We start from the raw sequence: 22515 nt of genomic DNA, 5'->3' as shown, positions 1-22515 counted from the left end.
AGCACATTAACTACTTCCTCCCGCCGACTTTCTCCCGTGCGACAAACTACGACCACGTGACGCAGTAGTCATCTTCTCGTCGTTATAACGTACACATTTATTGCGCGGCGGCGGGGTTATCACCTTGCTGCGATCGCTGGAATGAGTTGCACCCGGAATACACCCTTATCGCGCACCCATACGCTTCACTCGTGACTCTCGCGAATATGGTACGATCATTATCACAATAATTCACTCTTCGCACCAGTCGTCACAGAGAACTAATCGGGTCACCCTGCTCCTCCTCCTCCTCCTCCTCTCCTCGTCAATACACTCAGCCTTTATGCACTCGCGCGACCAGACCTGTGCCGGCTGCGAGAGGCGCGATAAACACGCAGGACGACGCACGGCGTAAGAACGTATCGTGAAAAGTGTCGAGGTAGACTCGGAGGCCGAAGAAGAGGACCCTTCCTTTCCACTCGGCGTCGACTACGCCGCCGTTTTCTGACTCACAATTCTGACACGATAGCGAGGAGAGAAGGGGAGCCGCTTAATTACGAATGCAAGACGCGCGGAATGTATGGCGTCCCTGTCTCCCTTGTAGACGTTTGCCTTCATCGGAGGCTCCCTTTTTCGAGACCCCGCGATCGGTTAGTTCATTTCCGGCCAAACGCGCTGCGGCAGCATGGAAGATTTTACGGCGTTTAGTTTGATAAAATGAGGATAGTGTCAGAAATTTGGACGAAACACGCGGCGTATCTTCTACCTCAGAATTTAAATTTCGTACTTTTCCGTGATAATTAAAATATCTGTGTCTAACAAAAAGAAATGAACAGTTTATTACGAGTCGAAAATGTTTTTCAAAATGTAACAAATTTATCAAAGCGATAAATTACTATTAAAAAATAATTACTTTAATTTTATATATTATAATTAATATATATTTATGTTTCTTTATTTGTGGAAAAACTAACAACTAGGTTTTGCGTGGAAAAACTAACAACTAGGTTTTGCGCTCGAAATAATTATGATAATAACAATAATAGATCTATTACGACTAACAAGACTAATAATAGCAATCGGCACGGAGGGAAAACCGCTTTAAGCTCGGCTTAAATCCATCGATAACGGCTCGTGACATCGAGATTAGCCCCGTTCGGCGATTTCTCGCACGGGTGTATTTTTACTTTCGCAGTGTCGGGAGAAAATTGCGAGGGTTAACGACGGTCTCGTAATTAGAAGAGAATCGATCCGGCGCGACGGGATTGAAAACTTTCTAACTCTGTCTCCGTTAGACAGCGTAACGGTATCGCGCTGCTCGGGGCGTGCTACTATCAACCACCGGTGCACGTCGTATGTACATATGTATCGATAGACAGGAAGTCGACAACCGCAATAACGATCGCGACGACGCGATTTCTAGCGTAAAGCACGTCGAAGATGACATAGCATTCCATCACGTCCACCGAGAGATGTCTAACGAAGACACGTATCTGCCTAGTTTCCTTTCGCGATTGCACAGGTAACGCTGTAGTTATTTTTAGAACCATATTATCTAAAATCATACAAAATTATTATAGAAAATAATAGCGTATCTGCGTTCGCAAGTAGAAAGTGCATAAATATTGAATCATAAATAAAGATAAATTTCATTTTCAAGATCAATTTAATCAAGTTGAAAGTTAAATACGAGATAGCAGAGTTTACTTAAAGAACATTGATTTGAGGAAGTATGAGTTGTTTGTGTAAGATAGTAACAATTGTGCATTGTAACGTAAAATTATTGCGCTGCTTCAGATAATCGTATTTGATGGCTCCAATTCGATTGAAGTTCATTGTGAAGTTCAATTTATCGTGCTTGTATTCCTAATTACGACAATGTATCTCAAAATTGATCATTTTGAACTTGTTCTTCTCCACTTCTTCCTCCGATATAAATTTCTGAAGAGAAAGCGCAAAAAGATTGAATATTTGACAAGAATGCGCGCGCCTATCATAAATTGCGAACGTGTTTCACAAAAATGCAATAAACTTCGCGCAGAAACCGTATTTGAAATTCTGCACCGCGCTTTTTTCAGATCGCTTTTGAGCGATTTATCGCGGTCATTCGCGAATCAGAACACAAATTATAAATAATTTATTGATGATTTATAGCAAATTTATTTCCCGTGCATTGATTATTTCATCTCATTAATTATTTTTAATGAACTATATCGTATCGGAGATCAATTCTTGTAAATTAGGTCTGCATTTAATTATACAATTGCATTTAATTGATTCGTATGTTTCAATATAAACAATATACAATTATTATACAATATTGTATTGAAAATTTTATTATCATTTCCATTCCTTTATATTGTAAAATATTGATAATATTGATATTCTCGTATTCTCATAGTACACTCATGGTTTCGTAACACTGCTAGATCTCTTGTAATCTATTTAACTCTGGGATTTCCTTTCGCATCGTTGGAATGCGAAAATTTATGCCATTCACACCGCGAACACGTGATTTCATCGAGTGAGTCATTAGCGTATAAATCGGAACGTCGAATCCCGTTAATGACAATTCGACGTACTTTCGGCCCCATCATCGAATTACGTCACTATCGGTTTTCGATTATTCGACCAATTCTATTTCAAGACCGTCTTACTAATTACTATTAAAAATCGCAAAAAAGACTTAATTTTTATTACTAAAATTGCGTTAGAAACTTTAAGCAAGCTTACATTTGATTCATTTCAAATGAAATGGATACATTATTGATTGACATAAATTATATTTGCTTTTCTTGTTTAACGCATCACGTATGGTGACACGGATTTGCGAGAGTTGCAGTGAATCAGTAAACGAGTGAGTCATCCGTAAGCTATTAGTAAGCTTGATAGGAATCACTATTCGTCATAGTTTTCCCACAAAACTCAATTATTATTTCTATTGCGAATATAATTAGGTTTGACGTTTTCATAAAAATAAAGAAGAAACACATATACATGCATATTTCTTAAATTTCTTAATGTACATATTTATGTTCGTATTATTGTGAACATTATCAAGGTGTAAAGGTAGATTGCGTGCACACTCGTTTATCTGGTTGCCTTCATGCGGGGTCTACCGTCGTTTAATAAATCGAATTAGTGTGTAAATTATGAATTATCGTGCAATTAATTTCTTCATTTTCGTAATGCTAAGAATAATATATTTAATAAAGGAGACACAGTGTTTGATTAAATTTCGCTAAAAAATATTTCTAAACTAAAGATATTTTTAAATTTACCGATGAAACTATAAACAAAGGAAAATAAATAGGTTTCGAGCACACTGTATAGAGAAGCCGCTAATATGCGGAATGCTGTCCAAAAGACAGAAAAAGAGAGAGAGAGAGAGAGAGAGAGACAATGACATGCCGAGACGGCGCGTTAAATGATCGACACTTCGAAGCTTATTGTTCACCGTCAGGACAGTTCGCTTAACGGTTATCATCTGCGTCCCAGAAGCGCTCCCGATCTCCGTGTGCACTTGGTGACACAGTTTGGCACAATGGCGCGCATATTAATCGCATAACTGGCGGCGTGGTTGCGCAACCATCCCTTCCCACCTTGCTGCGCGCGAACACGTACACACATATGTGCACGCGCGCCTCTCTCATCGAGATCGCTCTAACATAATGATCTGCCGTCTCGGTTTGCGTCGCAGTTTCGTTGTCGCTCGACGCTAATAATTTACGTTCGTATGCGGGAATTATGACGTTTCGGCGTCCTCATTACATAAATTGGCGACGTCACGCGATTGATACGCCGATGCAATACCGTCATTGTCCTTCGCGATAATATTGCGCTACATTACAATTTTTCATTTAACCTCGCGCGAAGAAGAAATTTCATCGATATCAGCACAGCTCATGCACGTTTATCACGCGGGGATTATTCATACTTCATCGTAACATTTGACATATGAATAAAAAATTTTAAAAATTGCTGCCAAGATGACTACAAGTTATTAATAGAACTGTTTATTTATCGTTTTAAAGTTCCTTAAAAATATGTATATTTGAAAGTGAGTAATTTTGCTTGTATTGATAATTTCATGTTAATTTCGGTTTTACATAAAGTGCCCCACCGACGCGGCTTTCATCTATCAATTTGTGCATCAATTTACGGTAGCTCGTTGCTTAACAATCACGTCTTCAACAACGACGATACATGCTCGCGGAAGATTCATCATCTCCGAGTAAACTCCGCTGACACTTACATCCCGCTCGAGCGCGGCTACGCCGTGTCCTGTGCCGCCGCAAGATTGACAAATCCGGACTTAGAGTTTGCCGAGTCGATAAATTCGCTAACACCCGCCGAGTCCCCGCCGCCGGCAACTAACAATAGATATTATTCAACGGCTGGTAACTGGATCACCGAGCATTTCCCAAATCTCCGCGCCGTGTCCCGCGAGTTTCCGACCGGGAGAGCAGGAGGATACGCGGATACGGAGCGAGTATAGTGTAGGCCCGTCGCTCTCGGTGGACACCGAAAACGTCGCAAACTCGCCTAATGAACGTACAAGGTCCGCCGGCCAGGAGAGAGCCGGTCGAGGAACGTTGGCTTAACGCGCGCCTTCGTGCGGAATCTGTCGCCAGATTTCGCCAACTTGGCTCCGGTCTCTCTCGCGACGGTGTGTCCCCGAAAGGATCTTTTGAGTACCGCGCGACGAACTTGCTTAACGCGATTCCGCGCGCTCGCCAGAACATGTGCTGCAATTTCTGAGAGGATGTACGCTGCTTGATATCAGAAACTTTGTGCGACAGCGGTGCTTCGGATGCGACGAACGCTAACGTCGTCGACGAGAAGAACGTGTACGTACAGAATGAATAGTAACGCGGAACTAAAATGAAAAGTGATACTTTCTAACCGAGACAGAGAGAGAGAGAGAGAGAGAGAGAGAGAGCGAGAGTTTGATAAGTTACTTCGCGATATAATAGTAAACAGATAATCTTTCTGTATGGTACGACCTTGCCAATTTAAAATTAGATGATAAAGGTGGGAAATTCGTCGCCGCAAATAGTCACAGAGAGCGAGCAAGAGAGAAAGAGAGAGAGAGAGAGTGAGAGAGAGAGAGAGAGAGAGAGATTTTTGACACGCGCGAAATGAGATTTCTCCGTGGCAAAGCTCTCATTTTACGAGTGTCAAAAAAAAGTCGCAGATGGTATCCTCTGATACTCGTGTGTGTTGTTCTATAAATCAATATCCGCCGATTGTCACGCGATGCCGCGGATTAGAGTGAGAACCTGGCAACCTGGCGTTCCCAAGAAGCTTGCGGAAATCGCGTGAAAAATCGCTTTCTAGCGAAAAAGTTTTTCTAGAACGCTAAAGCGTAAGTTTGATTTATTACCTGCCTCGCTTAATCGTTGGATTAAAATACTAAATTCGAATTCCAAGCATGTTTAAATTAAAAGAAGATTACTGAAGAGACGACCTTAATATTAAGTAAGGATAATAGATAAGAGATAAGAGTAGATAAGTGGAAAAACTAGTGACCTCTTTGCAAGATCAAGCGATCGACGTAAAAAATGATTCGAAAGTCGTAAAAATCCGACTCCGACATCCTCCGAAAAACCATCGATCAACTTTCTTAGAGCGGTCTCGAAGAGCAAAGGCGAACCTATCTCACTCCAATTTCGTTGCGGGACACGACAGCAGAATGATTTTGATTAATTCGCGATGTCCACGCTTCACGACGAAAGGACAGCCATTAATAACGTCGACCACTCTCCTTTCTCTCGAAGGTTCAGGAGCGCGTGTTCGCCAAGCTATATTTGTGTGTGTGTGTGTGTGTGTGTGTGTGCGTGAATGTGTTTACGGGAGGGAAAAAGATGGTGGACTACCGGATTAGTCGCACGCCTCGACGGAAGATTTAATTGCGAGCTTTCCGCGAAACTGACGGGACCTCTCATCCAGCCGGAGAGGAAGCGCAAAAAGAACACGTCGAAATAATATGACAGGATACCAGTTCTCGCGAGGATCAGCCTAGTGGATTTAAGCGGTGGATGATGCAGGGAAGGCCGACGGAAAAATAAATGAACTAAGTTTTATTCCCGCGGAAAGAATGGTGGCGCGGAAACCCGAGAAAAACATAAAGAAGACAAATATTGAGAATCTAAAAAATTCAGAATTTGAATATTCAGCGCACATACGTATAATTTTCACAGTTGTCTTCGTGTCATGTAGCTGTTAATTGTAATTCTTTATCAATATTCTATTGTACCTTATTTATATATGTATTTTCGCGCATTAATCGTGTAATTTTCTGATTCTATATATAGAATCATATTAACATGAATTAATAATAATAATCGGTCTTTATTAGCATTCTCGGATTAATATACGGATTCAAATAAATCCATAATTCAATTTAACAAGCCATTTTATGTACATATATAATTATTAATTACTTAATTCCTTAATGCACTTTGCAGATCACAATTTTGCACGCCCTTATAATTTTCTCATTGCACGCACAAATTAGAGATATTGGTTTATCGGCGCTTTTGTTACATCATAAAATTACAATTATCTAAAAAAAATTATGTTTATACGAGAAAGTTAATCGCTATCCCTAACAAGAAGAAGAAGAAGAAGTTATTGCATACATCACGCGAAAGTATGGAAAGTGATTCGCGGTAAAGTTTCCAAGATAAACGCGAAATAAATTATTGGAGCTCACCGTTTTCATCGGGGCTCGGACGGCGATGAGGGAAAAGGTGAAACCGGGAGGTATTGAAGAAGGGTTGCGGCGCAGTTTCGGGTTCGTGCAAGTTTAATTGGTTCCCGGAATCCATTTTGTCTGGTTTTTAGCCCTGCGACGACACGTTTCATTTTACTTTAAAACCCCCATCTGCTACGTCCGTCCCTACCGTCCGTCACTCTGCTCTGTCTTCGGTCGATATCGAGTTGCACGATCGACTCGCTGCCGGCGACGGACGTCGAATCCATCCCGCGCAACTTCCGCGAAATGTGCCTCGCGCATCGTACGAAATTAAATCAGGAAATTTCCGCGACGACGGGTTTGGGCTAGAAAATTTTCAATCCCTTCGAGCGGACGTTTCCTCGGCTGAGCTTCCGTCGCGGAAAAATCTGCATTTCCCCGCGATACGCTCTTTGATCTCGCGTCTGGCGCAAAGCATCGCAACGTCGTCTCTCGTCTTTTTAGGCCAAGTCAGCCGAGGGACGTCGCTTTCCCTCCTTTCTCACGTTCCGGACATAACTTCCGGCTGGTTAATGAAGTATCCGGACTACTCACCGCGGCGATAACCTGCCAACTCTGATACTGCCAACGAGAAGCTTTGCGCATACTGTAAAAGTTACGTTGCTCAAGAGTTTCCGCTTTACGTTTTATACGTCACTTAAAAAAAATTTTACGGGCTTTATGCGCGGCCAAGATATTACCAACTGACAATGTTGCAATTTATTAGAATTTTATAGACCTTGGTTATTATGAAAGTTTAAATTAAAAACAATCCGTGTATCTTAATATTGTAGAGAAACAATATATAATGAAATTATTTTGAGTTGGCATTCGAAAAGGATATTACTGACAAAATTAAATCAATCATTTATCATTCAGATAACTTAGCACAGACTTGTCATCGTATTTCTATTTTAGACACAAAACGAATTCACGTATTTTTTGATGTTAAAAACACATTTGTGTATTATCTTTCTTTCTTTTAAACTTCAGACACTAGACATATATTTCGTTTCCTTTTATATTCTCTTCACCGATCATTATCTTCAAATTACAATGCGAAAACATATTTTGCTTCGTGAGATATGGATTTATTATTATTTCAATTATTTTTTTCTCTTAACAGAACGTTTCTCAAAAATAATTTGATAGTAAAAAATTAAATGAAGGATATTATTACTTTCCCTTTGCTATTCTTCCATCCTCTTTACCCCTACAAATTTTCCATTTCGCGGTTAGCCGATGGAGAGAAAATCACATTTCCGGTTATATCAGAATAAAATCTCCACTATCTTGTTCCAGATCGACGCAACGATAGGACGAAGGGGAGGAAGGAGGACGAATATCGCGCTGACTCGGCGTCGTTGAAAGGCGCGCGCTGACATAGAATGATACGCGAAATCTTGCCGGGCCGCGAAAGCCAACGCCGTTAAACGACGCCGGCGTGATCGCGCGAGCGTGGTTGAGAATTTCTCTTCCTTCTCGACGACGGCGGCGTCGCGATGACGTCTAGACGGCTGAGCCAGCGTTATTCGCGCGCCACCGGAAGACTTATTGGCTCGACGACCGCGAATTGTACGTACTGGTCGTTTCTGCACAGGAACTTCCGGTCGCCAATTCGTTAATCGCCGACCGTCAGCCAATCCGCAGAAAACGACCGTTTCAGCGAAACTCGCGAAAAATCGCGTCACTTCGCATCTTTTGATCGATTGCGATCGTAAATCTCTTGATATCGATATTATTTTCTTCTCACGATCGCAACTTGCAACTCGTATAAAATTAATAAGTTGCAATTCTAGCAATTTTTTTTTTCTTCAATATACAAAGATAAACTTGAATAAAATATTCACAAAATATTGATGCAATTGGTATAAATATAACTTCTTCAACTATTGGTTAACTAATTTTCCAAATAACACAATTTCTCACAGACTGATAACTATTATATATAAAATAAAGAGAAAATGTTGAAGAAATGATTAAAATACGTAAAATCGTTAAAAGTATCATTCCATCACCAAAACATACTCATCTATTTTTAACTCTGAAGTGTACACATCTTGCGACTGCAAAGGTAAACATCTCTAATTAATACGTCTACTCCGGTGTCTCGACTTAGACTACTCTCCAACGTGAAAAGTTGTAAATAGAAATGCATAAACAGTTCAATTCTTTAACGCAATGGATTAAATAAAAAAGGGAGAATAGTTTTCTTCTTAGTTAAATGGTCCAATTCCAAGAAACGTTTATCGTTTAAATTTCCGCAACTTGTATTAAGCGCGCCTCACAATGCTCTACGTTTCCTAGACAACAGCTCTCCAGAGATCGCGCCGCAACAAACGATACATTATACAGAACGGTCCGGAATTGGGTCGCGGACTGTAAATTAAACAAACTGTGCAAATGCACCCATTGCGCGGTAGCAAGCGCATATTTCGCCGCAGATGGCACGGTCCAAAGGCGCATACACCGTGCGTGCTATACAACGGATTTATTTTAGTTACAATAGAGACGGTCTACCATAAGATAGGATTAAATAAATTTCACCGTTGATCTAATTACGGAACAGCATCGCACCGACTTTAATGCGAGAAACCATTTTTATCGCGGCATATGTTTCAATAAAATAATAGTTGAAAAAATAGAATTGTATTTAAATAATTAATAAAATTTACAGATAAATGTTAAGCAATTTAGTTATAAAATAAACGATTTAATATCGGCATTTGATTAAAAGCTACGATAGAATAATGTAAGAAAAAAGGACACAGGTAACATCTCTCAACTCTATTCTCCAGCGAAAAAAAGTTTTGCGGATTAGAAGTAAAAAGTATTCGCCGTTTTCGGGAATGCACACGAGTAACTACACCGTGAAAAGTACAGCGTGCGAAAATTCACGGAAGCCCAGGAAGTCTCGCGAACAATGCAACGATTCCCGGTGTCGCGTCTGAGGAAGGAAAGGGAAAAATTCGCGGTGCTTTCCCGGGAAACTCGTGGAAAATTTCCGGTTAGTACTGTCAGCCCGCTAGATAATGCAGGATCATCTCGCGCCGGGAAATCCATTATTTTTCGATGCAAAAGCACCGCTTCCGCGCTTCTGGAAATTGTTCGGCGGCAGAGAATTCTTAATCCTCGCTGCACGTGCTTCCGGCTTCCGTCGCGTATTGCCAGGCTCATCGAAGAGTTTGTTAAAATGTTCTCCGCGTTTAAAACGGTTATATCGTATTGTTCACAAATTTCCGCGGTGATATAATTTTTTACAATAAAATAATCTTTGGTTGCAGAGCAGAGAAAAATATCTAACAAATAAATCTCCGTCTGATAAAACATAAAATAATATTGAATAAAACGGAATAAAATAATGTGTTCTAGAATGAAATACTTCCTACAGAACACTGCCAGTGCAAGATGAGAAAAATATCAACAAAATAGAAACACAAAAAAAATATAGAGAAAAAAAATGGAAAATACGACGCGAATAAAAACAAGAAGATGGATATTGTTAACAAGAAGAAATATGAAACGTTGAAACTAAAATAACTTGAAAACGAATAGATTGATGAGAATCGCTAAATAACTGTTTGCAACAAAAAGGCGCATAATAAAATCATATATTAATAATCACAGAAATTCGAAACGTAAAAGCGTACAAAAACGTAAGAGTTAAAAAGTTCAAGAACAATTTTTTCCGAATACTAATGCGATGGCAATCATCTACTCTTGTATTCAGAGAACGCAACTGGCGAACCCTTCACATTCGCATAATCAGTATTTCCGGCTGGGTGTGAAATCGTCGAGTAAATTTTTCATGACGTCTCTTTCGGGTCTCGGACTGCTCTATTGTCCGTGGGAGTCCGCGGTTCCTGCGGGTTCCCTCGTCCCGAACCGGACATCTCCGGTTAGGACGTCCGACGGGATGAGAGTCGCAGGAGAAATTAAATTTGCCCCGTCATAGGAGGACGCGGTACAATGAGCCGGACGAAGGGGGTTCTCTCTCTCTCTGTCGACCGTCAAAGCTACCGAAAGCAAAGCGCTCGTGGTAAGTCGCTAATGCACTGTGTACTCAGCGGCGTCACAAGAAAAGTGAAAAGGATAATGTGTGAAAAGTGAAAAATGGCTCCTTCTTCCTTTCAAGTTCGGGAAGTCCGCCAGAGACGCGCAGATATAATAAGGTTCAGTAATATGTAAATATAATTTTTGAAATTATTGTACACTCGAATGAGAAAATTCTATTCGCTGTCTTGTGAGAAATGAACTTCGTTAATTGGATCATTCAAATCCTTGTATTTTTACTTGTATCACATTTCGTCGTTAAATTTGTTCGCCGATATAATTAAGATAGACAGAGCGCGCGGTCCACCTGGTCCCGTCACAATGGCCAGAGTTCAGCGGTATCTGGCGAGGATGCAGTAGGACGCATTCGGATCGATGCGGAGAGGACCGCATCACGTAAGCGAGATTGGTCGGCAGCTCGCTCGTTCGCTCGCTCGCTCGCTCGCTCGTGACCCGGGCCAACTGCGACCTTGGCCCACATATCGGTGATGCAGCTGCGCGCAGGCCGCTACATGTATGCACCCGAATGTGTCCACTCGCGTGCATACATGATTGCGGATTACATCGCCGGGGAATATCGCGCGTAATTGACATCATTCGAAAATTATAACTGACGCGTCTAATGGGATCAAATAAATTCCTAAGCAAATGTCACAGTAAAATATCGAATAAATTTTCGAATTGTGAGAGAATTGTTACGATTTGGAAATTAACGCTTGATACAATTAAACCGAAAGATATGAGCTAAATGAGGTCCAACTTTGGCCGTCGAGAAATTACGTTGAAGTTTACGGTAATCATGAGTATCGGCTTCGGTGCGCGGTATCTTTGGACACGCCCGAGTAATTAAAACGCACATTGCGAACGCGTTGCGACGTCGACAAAGTGGGAGGGGGAGAGAGCGGAGAACAGCCGCCGCGCAATAAAAATGCATCTGTATTTTGTAGCGCGCGCGATGCGGTCGGCGTGGTATCGATGAGACGATACCCGGCGAACCGTGCGAATGAAAAAGCGAAACAAGGAATTTACCCGGGGGAAACTTTTTGAACCGCAACGCGTACGTCAAACGAAGCCGCGGGAAACAAAGACGAGTCTGCCAATCAACGCTCGGAATTGTTCCAATCAAACAGGATAAAAATTACAGTTCGCCGAGCGCGCTCGACTTTATTCCTTTCGCGATATTTTCCTCTTCGGAGTGTGCGAACGCGATTGTTTTTCCGTAATGCGAAGCGCGATGCCTCGACAGCCACGATATTCAGACAGCGGAATTTTTTTTCCAGCAGAATGTTGATTAAGTTCAAATAAATGACAGCGCGTCGTTTTGCCATAATTTTTAACCGACGGTCAAACTTTTATGATGCGAAAAAGCGTTTCCATCGTATTGTATTTCCTTTGTATTTTTTATTCTGTAATTTCGATGTTACCTTTTCGATCTCTCTAAATTTCTCGTTAATATTAAATGAACGAAACGCGTAAATAATAATAGCCTCCCTTGATCTCCGAAAGTGATCGCGATTACAGAATCATGAAGCAAAAGGCGAGCGTGAAAGCGCGGATATAAAACGCTAACCCCGAAATTCCAATGAATATTGTAATCAGAAAATTGTGCGAGCGGTTTCTGCGCGTTCGAAAAACGAATAAATGTACCGCGGCTGGCGGTACACAGGCGCGTCAAACTTCCGCCGCGGACGGTTGGCTTGATGAAATATTCCATTCATGGTAATGTCGAAACGACGACTGGCTTCCAGCAGTCCGACGACGCACTCAAGAGTAGCAATTAGTTCTTGCTCGCGCGCTATCTCATCCCTTTCTCTCGATCGAAGTCTAGTTAAACGAAGACTCCACTCTCGTCAATGGCGTTCTTCGAGAGGCGAATAGAGAATTAGATTAGATTAGATGGGGTTGAATTGGATTTGCTACGGAGCTTAGAACCGGAATCCGCAACATCTCGAAACATACACGACGTTCGGAAACCTCAAATTTAACTTAATTACGTTGCGCAATTTTCAATGTCATATCGCGCGCAATCTATCTTTTTATATCTTCGCGACAAAGGAGTAAATTGCGAACGATAGAAGCAAACGAAAGCGAACAATTCAAAATAGAGATGCGAAAAAAATAGGAGAAAAACGAGCGAGATTCATCAGAGTGTGATGAAACGTTTTAGATGATAATTCGACATCGCCGCATTACAGGCCTTCGTCGTCGCTCCGTCGAATCCTCTATTCTGCTCGCGCGATGTCCGGCGACGACCTTAACCTGAGCAATCCCGGGCAGTGTTGGTGCGGCAGCATTCGGGAGAGGTTAATAACGAACGGACGGGTCAATAGGAGGAGCCGGACTGGCGCGCGTAAGCCTCCGGTGAAGGCACATAACATGTTCGAACCAATCCCACCCCCACGGCGCAGTCGGGGTCGATTCGATAAGCCTTTAATCCGTCGGCAATTAGCTCGTGCGCATCGGCCGTACCGCAGGCTCTTCATTCACCATCGGTTTTCGCGCCCGAATCCGTCGATCCCCGCGCAAAACGTCCATCGCAATGTAATTTATCCGTTTCACTTTTAAAATTAACGCGACGAAATACACATCGTGCCCGATTACACTCCGTTCAATAACTCGACGCGGTTATCGCCGAATCGCCGTTGAAAGCGCCGGGACACAGCGTGCTATTTACATTTCTGAAGATTATCGGGCGGTGCAGTGTATAAAACCAGCCGTTCGTGTAACGCGTGACGCGATGTTAAATAAAATCACGTACGAACGAGCGGGCCGAGACGGGGTTGGGAGAGGACGGGCGAAACGGGGGCGATGCATTTTGAAAGTATCGAACGTGACCGGCGAGCGCGAGCTTTGTTTTACGATGTTCGGCGAGAGACCACAGCGCGATAACGGATACACCGAGCAATCTTTGTAAAAGGACCGTCAGAAGTTGACCGAACACGCGCGGTTCTCGCTGTGTAAAAAATAACAAGAGAGAGAAAGAGAGGGGAAAAACTCACCGAGAGACGTCCTCCTGGGAAACGGCCCGCGGTGTACCGGTGCCGTGCAGAGCGAGGGAAGACGCATGGCGTGATTCCTGTGAATATGACAGCGTCGCGGTGTTGTTCTCCAGCGCCGACACGGAACCGTTCTGCTTACCTGTTGACGCAGAAAATTAAGGGCCGTTTATTATTACAGTACACAGGTTGAACCGAGATCGCAGGTAAACAAGCTTGACAATGTTGATATTTCGCCGATATCGAGTTTGATCGGCACCGAGCGGAGTCCGATATGTATTTACGCGTGTATTCAACTTGTGTAATATCAGGAGTCGGGTTTTTTTAATACTTTTATTTATCGTCACAATAACAATTGTGATGACTGTAACATGACGCAGCGAAATTTATTACAACAATATCAGGATTATAATGATATTAATGTGTTTCCATTGTTGTTTCATTAACTTTATTTACCTTCCAGCGTGTATTGTGCGAAGGAAAGAATACAACCGAGGTAGAAAATAGCGATCTCAATCTAAAGCGAGCTTGTTTATTCGCGCCGAGGCGACTTCTCCGGGAAACTCACCGCGTTCCGGACTACGCTTGGAGATTAAAGCAAATATTCGGATAATCCCGCGGGGCAGCGATCTGCCGCGGCATTAAAGGGGCAATTTGAATTCAGTCGGCATCAAACTATCCGCCATCGAGTTCGCTTTTTCCGCAGGATACGGATTGGATGGACTATATCGCTTGTGTCGCTACGCTTTTTTTTTTTTCCATTCACGGGAAAAATAAATACGGTGATATTGTCGCGATACAACGACAAACTCGGTCTTTTTAATATTTCAAGCAGCAATCTTTTTACTTATCGCGTAACAACGAAGGAGAGGCGGTAATAATTGATCTCCCTATATTCGTTCGCCAATTTCGCGCACGGATATCGAGAACCGGCCTCGTTAATTCGCAAGAACGGACCATCGTCCGCGAGCGTTCCTCCCGCGCGGCATTGAATTTTAACGTCGTACTCTCGAGATTTCCTCGATCGGACGTTTCCCGACGCGCGGTGCGCCGCATTCGTGGCGCGCACGATAAACGGGAACGGGAGGGGAATGACGCCCCCCCGTCATTCGGGGCGAGTTTACTAGTCCGGTTTTACGAGGCTGATGCATAAGTTACGCCGTCGATCGTCGGTGAAACCCGGCTCTGACGGAAACATTCGTGGATCAAAAATTCATTTCTATGCTACTCCAATACTGAAACGTCGGAGGTTCCGCAGTTTATTTTCAGCTAGCTGGGAGTCGCGCGGCGGAGATATTTGCGGTTCGAAATATTGAATTTCGACGTGTCGCGCAAGCGACTCTGAATAATCAACACGACGCCGTTAATTATTATTTCAATTGAGATCGTGATGAAAAAGCAGCGGTGAAAAATATAATCGAGAAGCGACATTAAATCACGGTTGGAATTTTCGGTCGTCTTCGTAAATCATGAACGAAGTAAAAGCACGGGCCGTGATTTCATTCGATTGCGTGATTAATACTCGACGAAATTGTCCTTTATATTATATTTCGGGCTCCTCCCGAACGTGTTTTTTACAAATTATTATAAGAGATCAATGGAATATCTTGAGAAAATGTAAATTAAAACACCATATTTCATTTATTTGTTCAATGTGGTTTGTAATTGAATTTTAAATGAAGTACTAATCAATTTTCTCTCCGCATAAAATTACTGCCATTCATTCGCTTCTTCATGATGGTTTAATTTTATTGAACAATAACATGCGTACGAAATGTTTGAAAAAAAACTGATGACTTACGTGGCTGAGGCGAGAGAGAATTGTCCGTCGCTATTGCTGGAGGGGGCGGGGGTATAATTCCACTTTCCGGCTTGGCAACGAGAAGTACGACGCGATCTTGGGTCGCCTTCAGGGTTGCCACTGCCTCCTCGTGTGTCACGTTCTCCAGATTCTTATCGCCTTGCTGGAATCGATATGATTTGCCTTTAGCGATACACGCTCTTCTGCGATCATCGATGATCGCCGATAATCAAGAACATAAAACATTCGAAGACATACAGGCCTAATTGAATTGAAATTTATCTGATCAATTGTTCTTCGCAATATTTTTACTCAATCCGATAAAAGAAGCTTAATGTAATACGTCGTCGATAGTATCGCGCAATAAAATACAAGCATAATAAATAGAATTACCTTTCTGTACACGTGCACACACACACACACACACATGCCCGGCATCCACACTAATTCTCGTACGATCCATTTATTCAGCGCGCAGATATCACTCGCTGGGAATTGTCCTACTTTTCCGTTTTGTTTATCGAACGACCGGCAAGAAAGAGTGTTTCCGAGACACGAACTCAGCATAGACGTGCGACGCACACAAACGACTCGATCGCGGTGCCGCGAACCTTCGATAATTGATTTTCCCCGTTCAATTTCCCCTGTCAACCGTTGCTCCCCCTCCCGCTTCTTTTCGCGCGTCGCGGTTGTCTCTCTTGAGACACTAAGGGGCAATCGGTTGTGATTATAACCGAGCTGACGCGAATCGACAACCGGCGTCGAAAACTACGAGCGTATCTTCAATGTTTTTCGTCGTTTCAAATTAAACAACGAACGAAATATAATCAATACGTGTACTTTAATCATGGCAAAATTTAGCTTTCAATAAATCTGACAAATTAAAATTGAAGTAATTATTATTTAATTATTAGAATTATATATATCGTTAATTTAAATGAGTGAAATTTTACGTAATGTAAATAAATTGAAATAATTCATGAAGTTAATAACAGTAATTTTTGCGAAGGAAATGTATTGCTAACGAATTGTACGCGATAATTCGAGAAAGGAGGTGCGAGATCGAGTAAATTTCACATTTTTAAACCAATGAGATCAAACATGCTCGTTATTCGGAAAGAAATCCGTTCTTAACTCGCGGTTAAGTGCAGATAGGAAAAGTAGATTAGACGGTTTTCCAAAGCGCTGCCGGAGTAATTGATAGCTCTTCCGTCAGCGATATACAGCTTCGGTCGACGGCAGGCTTCGCCAGTCTACGATTTTTCGCTTCGGCGATTTCACCGGCTTTAAGGCACCCTTCCTTCTGGGAGCCGCGCCAAAAAAAGCGCCGATTAAAGCGAACGAGTCGGTCGGCTTGATTTATGACTGTCGCCGGAGGGTGAAATACAGAATCGCGCGTGCACGATCGAAAGACGCTTTCTCTCTCTCTCTCTCTTTTTCTCCACGCGGTGAAAGTGCGTTTGAAAGCCACGGGCTTTTTCATGCCGCCTCTCGAGGGTGGCAGTTAGTGGTTGTCGATGATGAAGTTACTCGAGAGCGACTCGACTTCTCCGCGAAATCTCACCTCCAAATTTATTACACTCAAATGGAAGAATCAAGCGTTAAAATCTCAAGGCGTTAAAATAATTGTAATCTTTAGTTCTAGTAATTTCTAGTTTATAAAAATATTAAAGAAGCGAGATTTAAGATTATGTTTCAGTTGTAAAAAAAACTGTAGAAATTTCTATAGCGAAAGTTTAATCGAGTTCTTATCCGCACACTCTCTCTCCAAATCCCTCCATTATGAATTTTGAAACCTTATAATGTGATGAAAGAAATTCGGGGCACGTTCTCTGGGATAGCCAAAAATAACGGGAGTGTTTTTGGCGATCCCGAAAACGTGTCACGAGTTCGTCTCACCGAGTTACATAAAATCTTAAAATTTCTAATGTAAACTGGACTCAATTAAATTTTCGACATGGAAATTTGTTCATAATCAGCTGTTTACGACAGCGTTCCGAAACTTTCTCGCCGTCTACGTTTTATTCTCCCGCGTGGCGAAGTAATTATCGATCGTACGGTAATTAGTTTCGGGCGCGCGCGTGAGCCGAAAGTTTTCGGGAGTAATTATAAAACTCGAAACGGTTTTCACAGCCCGAGCGAGGGATGGCACGGCTCGTTTTTTTCACGGCGATTTATATACATGTATTCTCCGATAGACAATTTATTTCCCGCATTTCCGAAGAACGATTTTTATGTTTATTCGAAGTCGATGAAAGGTCTGCGATGAGATTTCAGTAGATTTTGTCGGAGATATAAAACTGCGTTCACTCAAATAAATTATTTAAAGTTTCAATCCGCAATCCAAATTATGTCAAGTACTTTTTCTTATCGTTCCCGATATTTTTAGCGACATCACCGAACACATTACGGAATTCCACGTTATTATAAAATTTGAAAAATTAAAGAAGGATCGAGAGTGGATCGGGATTCGATTAAACTTTCGGCATGGAAATTTCAGCTGTTTATGACAGTGCTCCGAAACTTTTCTACGCTTTATTCATATAACATAATGATATACGTCTATTACGTTGCTCGACGTAATATTGATTTTCATCCTCCGGATACTTGGAAAATGAAATATGTGTAAAGCGCGCCACGTGCGTCATTATAAAGTAATCGTCCTCATTTCCGGAGCCGCGTGATCCTTATCGCGAGAAAACGGACCCGATCAATTACTTAAATTTACTCATGAGCTTCGGAAAGCAGGGCAATCTATCTCCCTCATCTACATTTATCTCTTCGGCTACGTGTACAGAAAGAGAGAAGATGTCACGAAAGAGGCGCTTCCGCGTCGTTCTCTTAGCATGAAAAATAGTCGCGACTTTATTTTTCTGCAAACACGTGCTGCTCGTCAACTGCGAAAAATCGCGAACGAGCTTGCAGCTCGTATTGAATCTATACACGAAACATATCGTGTTTTCAATGTAATATTACGACGGAAAAAAAACATTGTGCAAAAAGGCAAATGGTTCGATATATTTACTCACCACAGCGTTCCTGACGGCCACCAATTTGTCACCGACGACGAGGCGACCGTCCACCTGCGCGGCCCCGCCGTCCATGATTTTGGTCACGTAGATACCATTGTCGCCCGGTATATGTTGATTGCCAATACCGCCGGCAATGCTGAAGCCGAGACCCTTGTTACCTTTGATCAGCTCGATCTCCATCAGCTGCGTGTGCCTCCGTCGGCGTACATACTGAAAATCGATGCGCAGACATGATGTTAATTGAGCGCAAGCTCCAAAGACATTGCGATTAGCGAGTGTATTTCCGGGACTCCGACGTTTAAATTCGAGCGCGATATCGGCCGCGCTTTGAGAGAGAAGCGCTTAAAAGAGAAACCCCGCGCGCTCTTTCATTCCGGTGTAACAATGAATCCACGTAATTAAATGCCCGCCCGATAGTTGATCGGAGAAATATATCCCCTCTCGAACGACTCTCGTTTACTCCGTGAGATTTATAAAGTGGATTTGTTCCCGTTCGACGCAATTCTCCTTAAAGGCCCGTTTATATCGCCGTTAAGGCGGTTCGGTACGTTAATTAAACTCTACATGGGAAACGCATTACTGGATGTTTCGCTTGCCGATTGATACATTTTGCACAAACGTCTGCAATATTTATCGCGTTGAAATATATGAATAGTATTTTTCCCTTCATTATTTAAAATCACATTTTACACTCTACATAATAAATGACAATATACATAAAAAATGAGTTCGGCAGACGTATTTAATGTGTAATAAATCAAGCGTATAGTTACATGACTATATAGTTTCTGCATTGCATTAATTAATTAAAGTAAGTAAATGTAACGCAAAATATAACAGCCCGTGTCAAATATTCAAAAACTCGCGTTTTAGAGTTTGACGCGATAATTTATTCAATTTAGAATTAAATTGATTCTGAATTATCTAAAAAATCATATTGCAAATTGAATTTGTCTTTGACAGCCGCCTTAAGGACAGGGTTTGCGCGCAACAAGAGGTGGTCGCGAAGCGAATTTCACGTCGGAATAATAATATGCGGGGTGGTCCGGCCATAAACGCTTTTATGCTTCCCTCATCGTCATTTCCATACTGGAAGGGTTGATAACGCATGGATGCTGACTCGTGTAGAACCTCAAGTGCCTCGAAAATCTCGACAGTCGTTGAAAAAGTTATTTCCGGAATATTTTACGAGCGTTGGTGTTATTTCAGCGCAAAAATCCGAATGCAGTATCGTGGTAGAAAAAAGCCCCCGGTTAAAGTTTTCATAATGAAAACACGCTCGACATCTTCGATTTTCATGTTGCAGCGCCATCGATCCTCTCCTCTCGGAAAGTGAGCTACACCGGCAATTCACCTGGGGAGAATTTTTTTTTCGTAGGGTGACATTAACGTATATCCGAGAGGCGCGTAACGAACGATCCCATCGAAACTTTCCCTCATCCCTCGGCGACTTTGCCAAGCTACGGGAACCTCGAAAGGCCCGGGTGAGTGATCGTCGCTTCGGGACTTTTCTCAGGCGTAAGCCGAAGATATTCGACGCATCTTTATGACAAATATGGAATCCAGGGAAGACCGTCAATCCCGCGAAACTTCTCGAGACTCGCAATGTCGCCGTGAAACTGGCGACATTCGAAAAAAAAAAAAAAAATCGCAGATAGTTCGACGAGAAAGCGGAGCACAGAATAAAATCGCGCAAAACCGAGCGAGATAACGGCGTGCGAAATGATTAATGTAACATCAATTCAGACTTGGAGGCAAATTCAGACTGACGATGATGCGCGTTGCAGATATTTTTCATGCGTGATAAAGCAGCGGGATTCGCGTTATCAAGTAAGCAGCGATAATACATACCGAAAATGATTGACTAATGTACGGTTAATTGAACACTCGATTAACGAGTATCGGCGGATAGCTGAGAAAATGAATATGGATACTCAGCGCGAGAGTTCGGCGATAGGAAGCGCACGCATTACAACGTTTGCAATTCAATTATTCCCGACACATTCGTCGCGCAATTAAATCTGCGCACTTGAGATGCGCATATGATATGGCATGTGATCGTAGTAACAGTGTGCTGTAACGCATTCAATTAAATTCGGATTTCAGATTTGCATACGTCGGTTCACATACGGCACCGTGTACGATACGTTTAATGCGTCAGTTAACATTAATCTTTAGTTAATTGCGTTTTCTCCCTTTGAACGTTGCAATCCACACATATTGCAATTCGAAATTAAATATCATCAATTAAAAATAATCGATTGAGGGAGTGGGCTTCATTTTCGATTGATGCGCGAGTGCTCGTATCTCGCAATCGTTGAATTCAAACGACTGATGAGTTTTTAGGAGAAGATTCTTCATCGACAGGAATATATACTGTATTAATTAAACCCAAGATCGCCGATCAAACCGCTTGTAAGCGCTTGTCAATGAAACAAGCGGTCCGCCACAACGGAGACAAGTAACATGCGCTCGCATCAATGTACCAGACCTGAGAGGTGGAGGGCGAAACTTACCAGCTTGACGGTGTTGCCGGCCCGCTTGAGCGCGTCCACGGCGGCCGCATGCGGTACGTCGACGACGGACACGTCGTTCACCTGCAGTATCGTGTCATTGACACGCAGGCGGCCGTCCGCAGAAGCGGCGCCGCCCGGTATAAGCTTGGTGATGTAAATGGCGGTGTCGTTGCCATAATGCGGATTGTCCGTGCCGCCGGCGATGCTGAAACCTAGACCCGCCCCGCCCCGCTCCAAAACGATCTCCTCGTACTCCCAGTCATCGTCGCCGTTCACCTGAAAGCACAAGCAAGCGCATCTCTCATCATTTTCATCCTTCGTGATTCCTCATGAGATTTAACCAAGTTACAGGTGGAATTGTTCTATTAATTGAGTAGTTAAAAGTATAATTAAAAAAGAATCATTGAACACATCACAGAAATAACGTAATGCAAAGAAAAGTCGAAAGGTAATATTTTTAATTAATTTGAGAATAAAACAAATTTTTTTTTACTCTTTAACTTTTCTTAGTAAAAACACAAAAGTCTTAGAGAATTCTTGGAGAAAGAAAAGACACCTCTGGCGAGAGCACGGGGTCAACTCTGGACTGTCACACTAAGTGGCGCAAAATCCACAATCCTAATTGCGCGGTGAACTTAAGCCCTCCGTACGCGAGGAGAGGTTAAGCGGTTAATTGATTTTGAGCTTCTCACGTGGGAGTAGATTAGGTCGTGCAGTGTCGGGGATCGATGGCGGTTATGCGGGGACAAAGAGCGTCGTTTAAGCTCTCGACACCATCTGACGCGCCATATATCGAAACACTATTTCCATATTCCACCGAGCAATGCACTTTGTTCGCGTCGCGTGTGGTATATAGCGGGTTTTGTAGAGTAATATTCTTCGAGGAAAATCAAAATGACTTTTCCACGTGATCTCTGCTCAAATGGTCGAGCAAAACCTTTCATAGACAATTGGAAAAAGAAAGGTTCTGCGCGGTAAACTGAGAGAATGAATAATTGATATATCCCGAGTATTTCAGTGGATCGATGTGATATCGAACGATTGTCTTTTATCATATCATCTTATTATACGATAGAATATTAATTAGAAGATACCAATTAAAGAATAATAGTCCCTAGATATAAAAATGTTTATTCATTGGTTAATTCCGCATGAACTTTATCTCGTTGCAAGTTGACGCACGTGGAAAATTTTTAGAGGCGTGGCTTTAAGCTGGCAAAGAAACTCATTACCGATCGAGAGTTCTGAAAGACCTCGTCGTCCAATTAACTTTGGGCAACGTTTGCGCGAGACATAGTATTAATATTCCGTAACGGCGGGATAATTAAAGAAGGTCAATCGCATCAGTATAGGCAATTTCCGTGCCTTTAAATTGCATGTCATCGCATGGCAAAAGCAA

General features: G+C 42.3%; 1 protein-coding gene across 10 annotated transcripts in view; it reads right to left on the bottom strand.

The window, feature by feature from the left end:
• dlg1 (discs large 1) overlaps nucleotides 1-22515 on the bottom strand; it is a 311020-nt gene that overhangs the window by 42710 nt on the left and 245795 nt on the right. For all 10 annotated transcript variants that reach the window (XM_012376102.2, XM_012376104.2, XM_012376103.2 and 7 more), the window contains 4 exons: nucleotides 21117-21392; nucleotides 18598-18810; nucleotides 15569-15731; nucleotides 13771-13909 (listed from right to left, as the gene is read on the bottom strand). In XM_012376102.2, coding sequence (XP_012231525.1) covers nucleotides 13771-13909; nucleotides 15569-15731; nucleotides 18598-18810; nucleotides 21117-21392 — 791 coding nt within the window. The remainder of the gene's footprint in view (nucleotides 1-13770; nucleotides 13910-15568; nucleotides 15732-18597; nucleotides 18811-21116; nucleotides 21393-22515) is intronic.

This window comes from Linepithema humile, chromosome 2 (assembly GCF_040581485.1).
Source record: "Linepithema humile isolate Giens D197 chromosome 2, Lhum_UNIL_v1.0, whole genome shotgun sequence".
NCBI classification, from domain to species: Eukaryota; Metazoa; Arthropoda; class Insecta; order Hymenoptera; family Formicidae; genus Linepithema; species Linepithema humile.
This window is presented reverse-complemented; position numbering and strand designations above follow the sequence as displayed.